The sequence below is a fragment of the Natrix helvetica genome, assembly GCF_964273705.1.
Source record: "Natrix helvetica genome assembly, chromosome: 1".
NCBI classification, from domain to species: Eukaryota; Metazoa; Chordata; class Lepidosauria; order Squamata; family Natricidae; genus Natrix; species Natrix helvetica.
The window spans coordinates 89,957,447-89,970,886 of NC_138548.1; the positions used below are offsets into that span (position 1 = coordinate 89,957,447).

Consider the following 13,440-nt stretch of genomic DNA (forward strand, 5'->3'; position numbering starts at 1 on the left):
TTTCCTGGCTCCACTGTGCAAGGCACCATTAACTCCCAAACTGCCAACTTATAACACAGTAGTTTAGGTGTTGCTGCCAAAGACATTAGTAACGAGAGTTGATGAGATTAACAGCTATCTATATCAGGTTTGTAATAGTAGGAACTGATTTAGACTGTCTAACTTCTGATGCAGCATATGTTTTGTGGCTAGAAATCTAACTTGAAGTCCAACAATATTAAAAGTAGCCTCTAATGCTAAAAATTAAATGTCATGGTAGGCCTATGTAGTGTAATGCAAAATGAAATTGTGCAAATGTAGAACTGTTGTCTAATGAATCTCACAAAATTCACAGGCAGACAGGCAGGCTTCCTGCCTATTAAAAATTTGTTCCAGGCACAACCACTTCTTACTATTCTGATTGGATGATCAAAAGAAGCTAAAAATAATTCCACAAGTCTTCATTTGCGCAGCTAGATAGGCTTAAACTTGGCATAAATCTTAATAGAGTTAAGATCAAACTGTACAATTAGCTATTCTCTATAATCTGAATATGAATTTGTATCTTCATTTCTTATAACACCATTGTGACTTTTACTGTCTGGGTAAATGTGAATAACTATATTGGCATTTACAATGTACTATTTTTAAACTGCTGCACAGTTACCTTTATTGTTTTATTGATTTGTTTTATAACCAGTCATTTTTCTGAATTGTTTTATTAAATATTGTTTATTGTACTTCTGTGCATTGCCTTGGGTCAGAAGGAAACACAGCATAAAAGGAAAATAATACTTTATGTAGCTCACAAAGCATTTTGCTCAGATCGACTATTCTACTTGGTGTTGTGCCAAAAAGACAGATTAGGATGGGTGAAAGCAAAATTCCACCACAATGATAATAGAAAGATGTTACCATAAAGGGAATCTGTTTGATCATTTTATTTATACCGTATTTTTCAGAGTATAAGACGCACCAAGGTTTGAAGAGGCATTTTTTTAAAAAAGGTAGGTAGATAGAGGAGAGAAATACAGTAGGTAGGTAGGGGGAGAGAGAGAAGGTAGGTAGATAGAGGGATATAGAAATACAGTAGGTAGGTAGGTAGGGAGAGGGATAGAGAGAAATACAGTAGGTAGGTAGGTAGGTAGGTAGGTAGGTAGGTAGGTAGGTAGGTAGGTAGGTAGGTAGGTAGGAGAGGGAGGGAGGAAGAGAGAGAGAGAGAGAGAGAGAGAGAGAGAGAGAGAGAGAGAGAGAGAGAGAGAGAGAGAGAGAGAGAGAGAGAGAGAGAGAGAGAGAGAGAGAGAGAGAGAGAGAGAGAGAGAGAGAGAGAGAGAGAGAGAGAGAGAGAGAGAGAGAGAGAGAGAGAGAGAGAGAGAGAGAGAGAGAGAGAGAGAGGAGAGAGAGAGAGAGAGAGAGAGAGAGAGAGAGAGAGAGAGAGAGAGAGAGAGAGAGAGAGAGAGAGAGAGAGAGAGAAAGAGAGAGAGAGAGAGAGAGAGAGAGAGAGAGAGAGAGAGAGAGAGAGAGAGAGAGTAGAGGTAGGTAGGTAGGTAGGTAGGTAGGTAGGTAGGTAGGTAGGTAGGTAGGTAGGTAGATGTTTCCAGGTGTATTTATTATCCATGTACTGGAGAAGGAAATGCTGACAACCTGCAGCACCTAAGACTTGTTTCTGCTGGCACAGCACTTTTAGCAATGTAATTCTCATTAATCACTCTAACTAAAGAGCTTTCCAACGGGGGGGGGGGAGTTTTGCATTCTGCAAACCTCCCCAAAACGTCGTTTTTCGCAAAACGGGGTCCATTTTTTTCAAATAAAAGGCATGAATAGCCTTGGAGAGCGGGCTTGCAGAGTCCTCCTGGAGGGGGGGGGGGACAAAAAAAGAGCAAAAAACAGCCCGTTTTTGTCAAAAAAATTACATGCATAGCCTTATGGAGGCTTATAGAGTGCTGCTGGGGCTGGGCAAAAAACGACCCATTTTTTGCTCATTTCTGCCCTCCCCAGCCCCAAGTTCTCTGAAAGCCTTCATAAGGGTATGCACGGCTATTTTGGTGAAGGGGGTGGAGCTTCGGGAGGCAAAAAAATGCTGTATTCAGTGTATAAGACGCACCCAGATTTTCAGCCCTCTTTTTGAGGAAAAAAAGGTGCGTCTTACACTCCAAAAAATACGGTAGCTTCAGTATGATCATGCCGAAGATTAAATTCATTAGTCTTAATATCTAAAATGCGGATTAAAAATGCATGCATATCAGCTACAAGTACTGAGCAGTAAAAAAAAAAAAAGAGTCTTCTGCATTTCACTGCTGTTATCTGATGGTTATTTGGATTTGTGGAGCCCAGATCTGGTAGATTTAATGCATACAATCAACACAAGATAATAGCATTTTATTGGCAGTGGAAAAATGCTTCAGAAATTTATTGAAAGAAAGCAATAAATAATACTGTGATAAAAATAGTTCAAAGTACTTAGACTGTACATAATTTGTTACATTATTCAAAGTACATATAAGGTTAATAGAAAAAATAGTAACAATGAATTCAAGTTGTACAATTTAAAAAGAGCCAAAGCCAAAACCAAAAACAGAAAAAAAGACATGCCATGTATATTATTGCATAATAAATAATGCATCATGATCTGAATCTCCTCCTTGCTGGCTTCGTAAGATGCTATTTAAAAATGAATGATGCATTTTCTACTTATACTGTTTGCAATGACTAAAACTATTAACAACTAAAAAGTCTGTCTGGATTTTAAAACAAGCTTATAAATATATCCAAAAGATGACATAAGAAAAGTAAGGCCTTTTTAATAGTTGCACTACCACATGCCTCCATGTGTTATGCTCTTAGCATTTTTGTCATTTGGCAGCAGTGCATCATGATTGGTCCATTAAAAGAACTGCATCAATATCTTTTCACAAACATTTTCACATCAAAACACAGAAAGGGAGCACTCTGTTTGCCTGTCAAGTACTCTTAGTAGCTATTCTTGTTTAACAGAAAATATTTCCATTTATGGCTTGCTTATGCTCAATCAATGAACATAGACTGTACAAATACAGCCACAAAAAGTAGTTATAAATGACCTTGTTAGGTCTCATATGTTTCATAATGTTCTAGAAATTCCCACATTTATGAATGTAAAGCAAATTATACCAAACAAAAGCCTTAAATAAGAATACACACTAAATAATCAAATGTTAAGTTTAAAAGGTACGGTTTTTAACGGAAATGGAATCAGGTACCATGCCTGTTTTGTTAATAAACATATGCCTCTCTGAAAAAAAAGGAATTATTTCAATTTTTAGAGCTAGCTAGCATTTTTCAAACAGCAATATATATATACTGCTTGGTGTCATGATGTCTTTACAAAGATTGTAAAAAATTTTCACCTTCACTTTATTAAACTCATTACTGGTAATTACAATAACTGCATAATTTACAATAAAGCCCTATATTACTTATAGGGACAGATACATACAAGCATTACAGTACATTCAGATGAAAATACTAAAATTAACATAAAGTAATAACTTGATTGACAGACAATTCTAATAGAAAATTAAGTAATGGGACACACATACACCCACATAAGTATAAGAAACATTTAATCTAAAATACATTTTATAGTACTCACAAATTCACTTGCTAATTAAAAATCCTGTAATAAAATATTTCAAAGTGTTCATTTAACAAGTATTAACAGATTAAAGATTTCAGCTGTTTCCAAAATATGGTCATTGAGTTCAAAATGGTTCAGGTCATCTGTAGAAATAGTGGGGATAAACTGAAAGTAAAATAAACATTAATTTCAGAACATTAGAAACTGCCATAATGAAACAAAGAAGAGCAAGTATGAAAGAAGATAATAACCTTCATCTACCTTATTTCAATCAAGAGAGAGAGAAGAATAAAAAACTTCCACAATCTGATAATTTGCCACAGGACCAAATTTAATCCCACATCCATTCCCATGATAACTAGCAATATGAAAGGCTTCTCTTAGGTCTGACAACACTTACAAGCTACAGGGATGGCTATACATTATATTCTTTAAGTTTAGGATGATCGGAGCGTATTCCATGGAAATTTGACAATTCATTACTTGGATTAGAATACCTTCATAACAAAAGCATACACAATAAAACTATGTATATGGCTACCTTCCTATACTTGCTACCTCTACCAAAATATATTTAGAAGTAGCAAGTATAGTATATTTAGCTGCACCAAAAAGATATTTTATTACTGATCTACTTGTTAATAATATTTCTCTAACACAGAATTTTTAATAAACAATGCAATTTATAGCCCATATATATTTGTTGCAATTTGCATATAAATATAATGAATCAGGTTTGGTCTGAGAATTACAAACCCACTTCTACTCATGGAGTACGAGAAACTTCCTCTGAAGAGGTCAGAGCAATAATTTCTATTCTTTTCCCTTGTTTCTGCTGCAGGTCCCCTAACTCCTTCACTGGAGTATTTATTTAGAATACTTGGGGAAAGAAGTTGGTGAGAGCCACCACCTTACCTTTTCTTTTTCAAGAGCTAAATTTTGCAGTTATATTAAACTGGTTATGTTGCAAAAAATATGAGCAAGCAAAATATTTAATTCCCATAGGCCAGGCCTAGAAAAGGCTGGGCAAGGAGGGATGTGATGTGGTAGAGGTTTTGGATTTATTTTCTGTAGCACCAGAGGGTAAAACAAGAACCAAGGAGGATGGAAACTTAAGAGAGATTGATTCAACCTTGAAATAAGGAGGCATATCCTTAATAGCTCCTGTGAGAGCTATTAAGTTATGGAATGGCTTGCTCCTTAATCATGAGTCTCTAGCACTGATGTTTTCAAGAAAAGATTGGGCAGCCATTTTTGTGAGATGGACTGCCAAGGTCCTTTTCAATCTTACGATTCTATGTCAGGATTACTGGTTCATGTAATCTGCAAACTGGTTTATAAATTCGTAACTTGGAATATTACACAATGAATATCAGTTGCACTAGTGACGTGCGGTGAGGGTTATGGCTGGTGAGGCTGGTGATGTCATCAGGAAGGCGGGGAATGGGACGACGTGTGCAGGAGGCTGAGGCAGCCTCAGCCTTCAGCACACGTGGTCCCATTCCCCACCTTCCTGAGTGAACATTAAGGGGACCGTGGAGTGCACTGATCCGCGTAGCATTGCTTCCTCCACCGGCGCCAGTCCCTTCACATTTTTCCTGCTGGGCTTGAATGGGAAAGCAACGAAAGGGGCTGCGCTTTCACCCCGCTCAAGCCTTGCCGTCTGCAGCCACCGCCCCCCCTCGCTGCCCCTTTCGTTGCTTTCCCATTCAGGCAGCTGCGCTTCCCATTCCCATTTCCCATTCAGGCGGCTTCTCATGCAGGTGGCAAGGCTTGAGCGGGGTGAAAGCGCAGCCCCTTTCGTTGCTTTCCCATTCAGGCGGCTGCATTTTCGTGCCTTTGTCATCCGGCAGCGCCGACATTTCTGCCTCCGCCCTCCGTAGCTCCCGGGAGCGGCCGGACGGATGTAGCCACAGCGACGCCGAGGTGGTCCGGGCAGACGAAAGAGCGAGCAAGGCAGCCTGATCCTCGGTCGCTCGCCCGCCGGACTGCCTCGGCGCCATTCTGGCTACCTCCATCCGGGCGCGCCCGGGAGCTGTGGAGGGTGGAGGCAGAAATGTTGTCGGCACTGCCGGATGACGAAGGTACGAAAGCGACTGTCGCTTTCGTGCCTTCGTCATCCGGCAGCGCTGACAACATTTCTGCCTCCGCAGCTCCCGGGCGCGGCCGGACGGATGTATATAATATTATATCAACTGATAAGGAACAGACCCCATGGCTTAGTGACTAAAACTCCTGCCTAAGATATATACAGCCCGGGTTCAAATCCCAGTAAGGGTATGGCTAGCTGATGAGAGCTAATTAGCTCGAAATAGATCTATACTAGTCTCCCTTTATTTATTTATCAGTACAAATATAACACAAATATTATAATATTATATATATATATAGTATATAATATTATATACTATTATTTCATGAAGAGAGGTGAGGCTCTGCCTCCCCTGCCTCCCCTGACCACACGTCCCTGAGTTGCACTAATCTTCAATATGTCATTGGAATAAAACTTTGAATAAAATAAATGCATATTGTTCATCAGTGCGTCACTTCTACTTACCAATGAAAGTCTTTAACATGAATAAGTTCTTATTGTAGCAGAATCCAATCTTTGTGTTGCTGATACATTGCCTATTTCAACAACAATCAAGAAGACATGCAGAATATAGCATGCGGTTAGTATTACTCAAGGTTAACTGCACAGAATGAAGCATTCCTAGTTATGTTTTTTGCTTTTCGAAGCTTCAGTATATATCTGAAATCACTTCATAATATAGCAGGTAAGTTTTAAACATACTGAATACATGATTATTAAATGGGTTTTTACTGACTGACCTATATATCATCCCCATTCATCTGAGCGAGCTAAAATAACTTAATTTCTCATCACAGTGTAAAGAACTAAAGCTAAAACGCATAACACATGGTTTCGAGTATGATCCTGGAAATCTCCAGGTTGGGAAATACTCCTTTTTGAAATCTTGTAGTTCTAGTACAAGACAGTACAGTATTTATTTTTTATATCTAAATATTTTTATATGTAAAAAATAAAGCTTACAATTCTGATCCTAGTAGACAAAAGCTGGATATAAGTACTTAAAAGTCCAAATTACCAGGCACATTTTGTAGCCCCTCATCAACCAATAAACATTTAATTACTGCTGGAAAAAAGCAGTTTCTGGAATGTTAACAACACATTGAATAAGATATGTATTAGAGATTTTAAATCATTTACTATTCATTTTTATTTCATACAGACTTTTTTGTCTTCAGAATTCTTTGATTTCTTTAGTATTAGAAAACTTGAACTTGAGAACAATATCAATGTGTGTGTATAATCTTTTTTTAGTGCTTTGCCCTAATGAACTGGACATCAGGATCTATAGAAAATAATTAAATATAATTTGAAATTTTGAGGCCCATCCTCAGCATCTCAAGGGTATGAAGAGTGTTGTCTTAGGAGGACTTTTGTCTGTCATGGCTGAACAACCCTACCTCTGGACACTGATATCTATCTTTCAGTGTCAGATGACATTGCCTTTTAGTCCCTCATTGAAGATATAGTGCCCACAGACTGACCATGCCAGTAGTAATATTTTTTTAAATTACTTCTTTGTACAATAATCCTCCATTTAGGAAAGTTTAATGATGGTTCAAAGTTATGATAGACTTGGAATGACAGTTGGCTTACCTGAACGGTCATTCTCTGGGCGCTGCTAGAGAGTCCAAGCATGGGTTAAATTCAGTCTATTCGCCCAAGGACTGAGTTGAAATTCTTAGCTACGCCTCCTCTCCTCATTGAGGCTCAGTTCAAAAACGAAGGCATAGTCAATAATGGACTGTGATCTTGAAGTGTCCTTTGGACGTCTCCATAGCCCACACGCTCCGAGCAGCCTGAAGACGCCTGATAAATGAGGGACGAAGAAAACCCCAGGGCGGGGTTGGACTCTCCCGCAGCGTCCAGAGAACAACCGTTCAGGTAAGCCAAGGGTCATTCTCCTGTGCGCTGCTTGAAGAGTCCAAGCATGGGACATACCCAAGCTATGAAGTCCCAGGGTGGGCAACATGATTGCCCAGGGTGCACGGAGTCGCAACTACCCTCCGCAACACTCTCTTCCCAAAGGACGCTTCTGCTGCAGCGTAGGAGTCAATGCGGTAATGCTTAATGAACAGAGTCGGAGACAACCAGGTAGCCGCTCTGCAGATTTCTTCCACAGGAGCTTGTGTTGCCCACGCGGTCGTGGTGGCCGCACTCCGTGTGGAATGAGCGGTGAGTCTAGGTGATACCGTCTTGCCCTGGTGCTGGTAGACCAGTTTGATACAAGCCCTCAACCACCGACCGATGGTGGACGGTGAGACCTTGCGTCCCATGGAACCCGATTGAAAAGAGAGATTCGGAGTGATGGAACTCCTTTGTTCTCTTGATGTAGCAGCGAACCGTTCTCCGAACGTTGAGCTTGTGCCAAGTTCGTTCCTTGGGATGCTGAGGGTGAGGGCAGAAGTTGGGAAGTACAACTTTCTGCGATCTATGGAACAGAGTTAATCTTTGGCATAAAAGCCGGATCTAGCTGGAGGGTGACCAGGTTGGCGTGAAAAACACTTAAGTCCTCACGAATGGAAAGAGCAGCTAACACCCTCCTTGCTGATGTAATTGGTATAAGAAAGGCTGTCTTCAGAGTTAGGTGACGAAGACTGATGGAACGTATAGGTTCAAATGGTGTCTTGGTCAGGGCCCTCAGAACAAGCAGGAGGTCCCAGGTGGGGAACCTTTGTACCTTAGGAGGACACAAATTGGAGCCCCCCTTGAGGAAACTCCTGACCTGAGGGTGCTGCCCTAAGGAAACAGCTGAATGTCTAGCAAGAATGGTAGAAAGTGCTGCCACTTGTGGGCGGAGGGTGTTGCGAGACAGGCCCTTATCCAATCCCGCCTGCAAGAGGTCCAGCAGTTGTGGTATGGATGCTGAAGTGGGCACTATATCTAGCGTCCTACACCAGGCAGCGAATGCTGCCCAAGTGGCGTCATAAATCTGAGTCATAGACAGATGTCGGGATGCCTGGATGGTACGAATGACTTTGTCAGATAGATTGTCTTTCCTCAGGAGGTCCCCCTCAAGTGCCAGATGGCCAGTTGGAGCCAGCTGGGATCCGGATGTGCTATGGCCCTCTGGCTGAGGGAGAGTAGCTTCTGAGGTATCTTCCATGGTCTGCAAATGGAGAGACTGACAAGGTCTGCATACCACGATCTCCTGGGCCAGTGAGGTGCTACCAGGAGAACCACCATTTCCTCCGACAAGATTTTCCGAACCAGCTGTGGGATGAGGGGGAGTGGTGGGACAAAAGGCCCCTTGGCCAGTGGCATCTCAGAGCATTTGTTCCCTCCGCTTGCGGGGTGGCATATCTCGACAAAAACCTCGGGAGTTGCGAGTTGGCTGGACTGGCGAACAGATCAACACCAGCAGTCCGAACTTGATGGTCAGTTGATGGAAGATCGCCGGGTGAAGACGCCACTCTGCATTGTCAATGGTCGTCTGACTTAGCCAGTCCGCTCTCACATTGTTCACTCCTGAGATGTGGTCTGCCCGCATGGAAGTCAGATGGTGCTCCGCCCATCATCCCAAGGTCTGCCTCCGCCATCAGGGCCCTGCACTTGGTGCCCCCCTGGCGATTGATGTGGGCCTTGGTCGCTATGTTGTCCGTGAACACTGAAACATGGCAACCCATCACGTTCCGTCGAAAGTGGCGCAAGGCTAGTCTGACAGCCCTTAATTCTAGGCAGTTTATGTTGTTGGCTGCCTCTCTGCGTGACCACTTGCCTTGAGCCACCTGCTCCTGAAAGTGGGTACCTCATCCCTGTACGCTTGCGTCTATTGTAACCACCAGACGGTTTGGCTCCTGGAAGAGGCAACCTCTCATCACTGCACTGGATTCCCATCACCGGAGGGACTGTCTAACCTTTGGAAGCAGTCTGACCCGTCTGGGAGAGTTGCTGGCTTTTGCTCGCTGGATGGGCAGGAGGAACCATTGCAGCTCTCTCGCGTGAAGCTGTGCCCAGGGAACGATGTTTATGCACGAGATCTTGAGTCCTAGGAGTTGTGATAGGGACACAATTGACGCGAACTGGTTCACTCTTGCCTCCCGTGCACGGCTGATGATGTTGCCTCTGCAGTCCGGTGACAGGAACACTTGACAACGGTCGGAGTCTATGAGTGCTCCTAGATGTAGGATGCAGAGCGCAGGTGTCAGCTGACTCTTTTCTCAGTTCAACGAGAACTCGTGTTTCTGTAAGGTGGAGATGGTGACTTGAAAGTCTCTGAGCACTTGGTTGATGGACACTGATTGAATCAAGATGTCGTTCAGGTAACAGAGGAGACGTATTGCGCGTGAGTGCAGATGGGCCACTACAACCACCAATATCTTCATGAAAGTCCTTGGTGCTGATGAAAGTCCGAACAGCAGAACTATGTATTGGTAGTGCTTGCCGTCGTAATGGAACCTGAGGAACTTTCTGTGGGATCTGTGTATCAGAATGTGCAGATAAGCCTCCTTCAGGTCGATGGAGGTCAACCTGTCCCCTCGCCTGATGCAACCCAGGATGGTCTGTAAGGATTGCATCTTGAAACGCTTGTAGGCTAGATGCCAATTTTGATTTTTGAGGTCCAAAATGGTCCTCCACCCCCCGGAGCTTTTGGGGACAAGGAAAAGAATGGAGTAGAACCGCCTTTTTTCCTGCTCTATGGCATTTATCTGGAGGAGATGTAAGATCTCCACCTGCATGCGTTGTCTTTTGGGGAGGGAGGAGGGAACTGGACAGCGGATGAAGGATCACAGGGGAAGGGGATAGGAATTCCAAGGTCAGGCACTGCCTGATTGTGTTGAAAACCCAGGTGTCCATTGTGATCAACTCCCATTGGGTGGCGTAAAGTTGGAGACAGCCCCCTATGGGAGGATCCCGTTGGTGGTCACTTGGACCTACGGTAGGAGCAGTTGTTTGAACCGCCATGAAAGGGGCGTCGAAAAGACTGCTGCTGTCGACCCTTATCTTTGAAAGATGACCTATCCTGGCTACGCTCATTGCCCTGGGGGTAGGGTTGTCAGGGGAAAAAAAACACCCTGTAGAAAATGAGGTCTATGGACCGAGGCTGATTCCCTTCCGCATATCTTTTGAGATATTAAGAAAAGAAATAAGTCTTTAACAAGTATATTCTAATTAATAAACAAACTTTAATACGAAAATAATAAAAGTAAATGAAACAGAAAATAACTAATTGGTTACATATTGATAATAAAAAGCTCTGGTTGCCAAGTTGGCAGCCGAACAAAGAAGAAGGAATTCTGGAATGTGTAACGCATGCGCAATAAATCACTTTCAGATAAGAACTTTTATGACCTGCGCAATAACTTTCTTAGTTTAACTCTTGAATGTCAGTTCATGCCTAGCAAACTTTTTAACATCGTGACACCCCTTCTTTTGCTAGTCTGGGCTGACGTCATCAAATCATCAATTAAGGCACATCTTCTTTCGCAGATACTCGTGTTGATTTGCGGCGAGTGGTTTGTTAAGCATGTCTGCGATCTGATCATGTGTAGAAACATATTGCAATTTAACAAAACCTTGCTTAACTAATTGCTTTGTGTTTTGATAACGAATGTCAATGTGTCTGGACCTAGAACCTGTAAAATGTGACTCAGAAATATAAACCACAGATACATTATCTTCCATCACGGTGATTGGTCGAATCGGACGTGTCCAGATATCTGTGATCAAAGCATCAAACCACGTTAGAGAATTACAAGCATCTGAAACACAAGCATATTCAGCTTCAGTAGATGAACATGAAACAAAACTCTGTTTTCTCACTTGCCAGTAAACAGGACATCCATTTAGGAACATCATGTAACCAGAAGTGCTTTTGCGTGACTTCTTGTCGCTCGCCCAGTCGGCGTCAGCAAAACAAATCAACTTTGGTTGATCAGCGTGTGTTGGTTCTAGCAATAACTTCATGTGTTTAGTGTGTTTCAGGTATTTCAACAACTTCTTAATGCATGACCAATGAAATTGTGTTGCCTTACCTACGTGTCGTGATAAAAGATTAACACTAAGTGCGATGTCAGGTCTGGTCCAACTACTAATGTATAATAGTGAACCAATGACTGAACGATAAAGTGTTTGATCCTCGAACTCAGGACTTGGTTCATGTGTTAAGTTGTGAAAATCTGTTTGCATGGGTGTCTTTGTTGTGCTAGCATCTTTCATGTTGCAATGATGTAGAATGTGGTCAATTTTCTCCTCTTGTGAAAGACTAAACCCCTTCTGTGTCTTTTCAATTTGAACACCTAAATAAGTGCTAATGTGTCCTAAAGATTTTAGTGTGAAGTATCTCTGCAAACTTTTGGCAAAAATCTCACTCATTTTCTTATTGACGGAAACCACAGCCAATCAGTCTTGGAGGGATTGAGCTTGAGCCTGTTCCTCCCCATCCAGATCCACATAGACTCCAGGCATCGGGACATCACGTCGAGGGCATCGTTTGGGTGGTTTGGGGTAGAGATGAAAAGTTGGGTATCATCAGCATATTGATGATATCGTACCCCAAAACCACGGATGATCTTGCCCAGCGGTTTCATATATATGTTGAACAGGAGGGATGAGAGAACCGACCCCTGGGGCACCCCACAAGTGACGCGCCTGGGGGTCGATCTCTGCCCTCCAGTCAACGCAAACTGCGACCGATCCGACAGGTAGGAGGAGAACCACCGTAAAACGGTGCCCCCCACTCCCAACCCCCCGAGTCGTCGCAGTAGGATACCATGGTCGATGGTATCGAAAGCTGCCGAGAGGTCTAATAGGACCAGGACAGAGGAGCAGCCCCTGTCCCGGGCCCGCCAAAGATCATCGACCAACACAACCAATGCCGTCTCCATGCTGTACCCGGGCCTGAAACCCGACTGAAACAGATCCAGGTAGACAGCTTCATCCAGGTACTGGGGAAGCTGACATGCTACCACACTCTCGACAACCTTTGCTACAAAGTGAAGGTTGGAGACCGGACGATAGTTGGCTAAAGAAGCTGGGTCCAGGGAAGGTTTCTTAAGGAGGGGCCTCACCACCGCCTCCTTCAAGACGTTGGGAAAGAACTCCTCTCTCAATGAAGCGTTGGTAATCGCCCGGAGCCAGCCTCGTGTCACCTCCTGGGAAGCTGAAACTAACCAAGAGAGACACAGGTCCAGCACACAAGTGGCAGCACTGAGTCTCCCCATAATCCTGTCCATGCCTTTGGGGATCACAGGGTCAAGCTCATCCCAGATTGTCTCCTCAAGATTCATCCCCGTCGGCTCGCCCGAATCTACCCAGTCAGAGTCCAAGCCTGTCCGGATCTGAGCGATTTTATCCTGCAGATACTGAACAAATTCTTCAGCCCTACCCTTGCTGCTTTCAGCCATGATGATCTTCAACCAGAATGAAGACAGACTCTCACGGCCCTTTGGGAGACTCTGCAGGCAGTAGGCTGGCACTGGCGTGAGCTGGGAGCTACTGTGCACTGACAGATATGTCCGTGGGACAGGAGTATGACCAGGGGGCCAAACCTCTCCTATGCCGCAATAGAGATGGTCCAGAGGGAGGAGGCCTTGCCGGAGTCCCGAACGAAGGCCAGAAACTCCCTCATGACAATCTGCAGGCTGGGAGGAAAAGTTCGTCAACTCCAAACGGCCAGCAGCAAAAAGTGCTTTCAAAATGGCCACCGCGCTTCTCAGACGCTCAGGGAGCTGTCAGGCATATACTGGAGCCTCCGCCGAGGACTCCGGCAGCCGCAGCTAGTTGAGAAGACAACTAGGGGAAAAGGAAGCCT

At 43.6% G+C, this 13,440-nt stretch overlaps 1 protein-coding gene across 5 annotated transcripts in view; it reads right to left on the reverse strand.

Moving 5' to 3' along the window:
* Positions 1–2,343: 2,343 nt before the first annotated feature.
* The window catches only part of PPFIA1 (PTPRF interacting protein alpha 1), a 60,015-nt gene continuing 48,918 nt past the window's right edge, over positions 2,344–13,440 (reverse strand). For all 5 annotated transcript variants that reach the window (XM_081943875.1, XM_081943876.1, XM_081943877.1 and 2 more), the window contains 2 exons: positions 6,153–6,223; positions 2,344–3,760 (listed from right to left, as the gene is read on the reverse strand). In XM_081943875.1, coding sequence (XP_081800001.1) covers positions 6,165–6,223 — 59 coding nt within the window. In that variant the 3' untranslated portion in view covers positions 2,344–3,760; positions 6,153–6,164. The remainder of the gene's footprint in view (positions 3,761–6,152; positions 6,224–13,440) is intronic.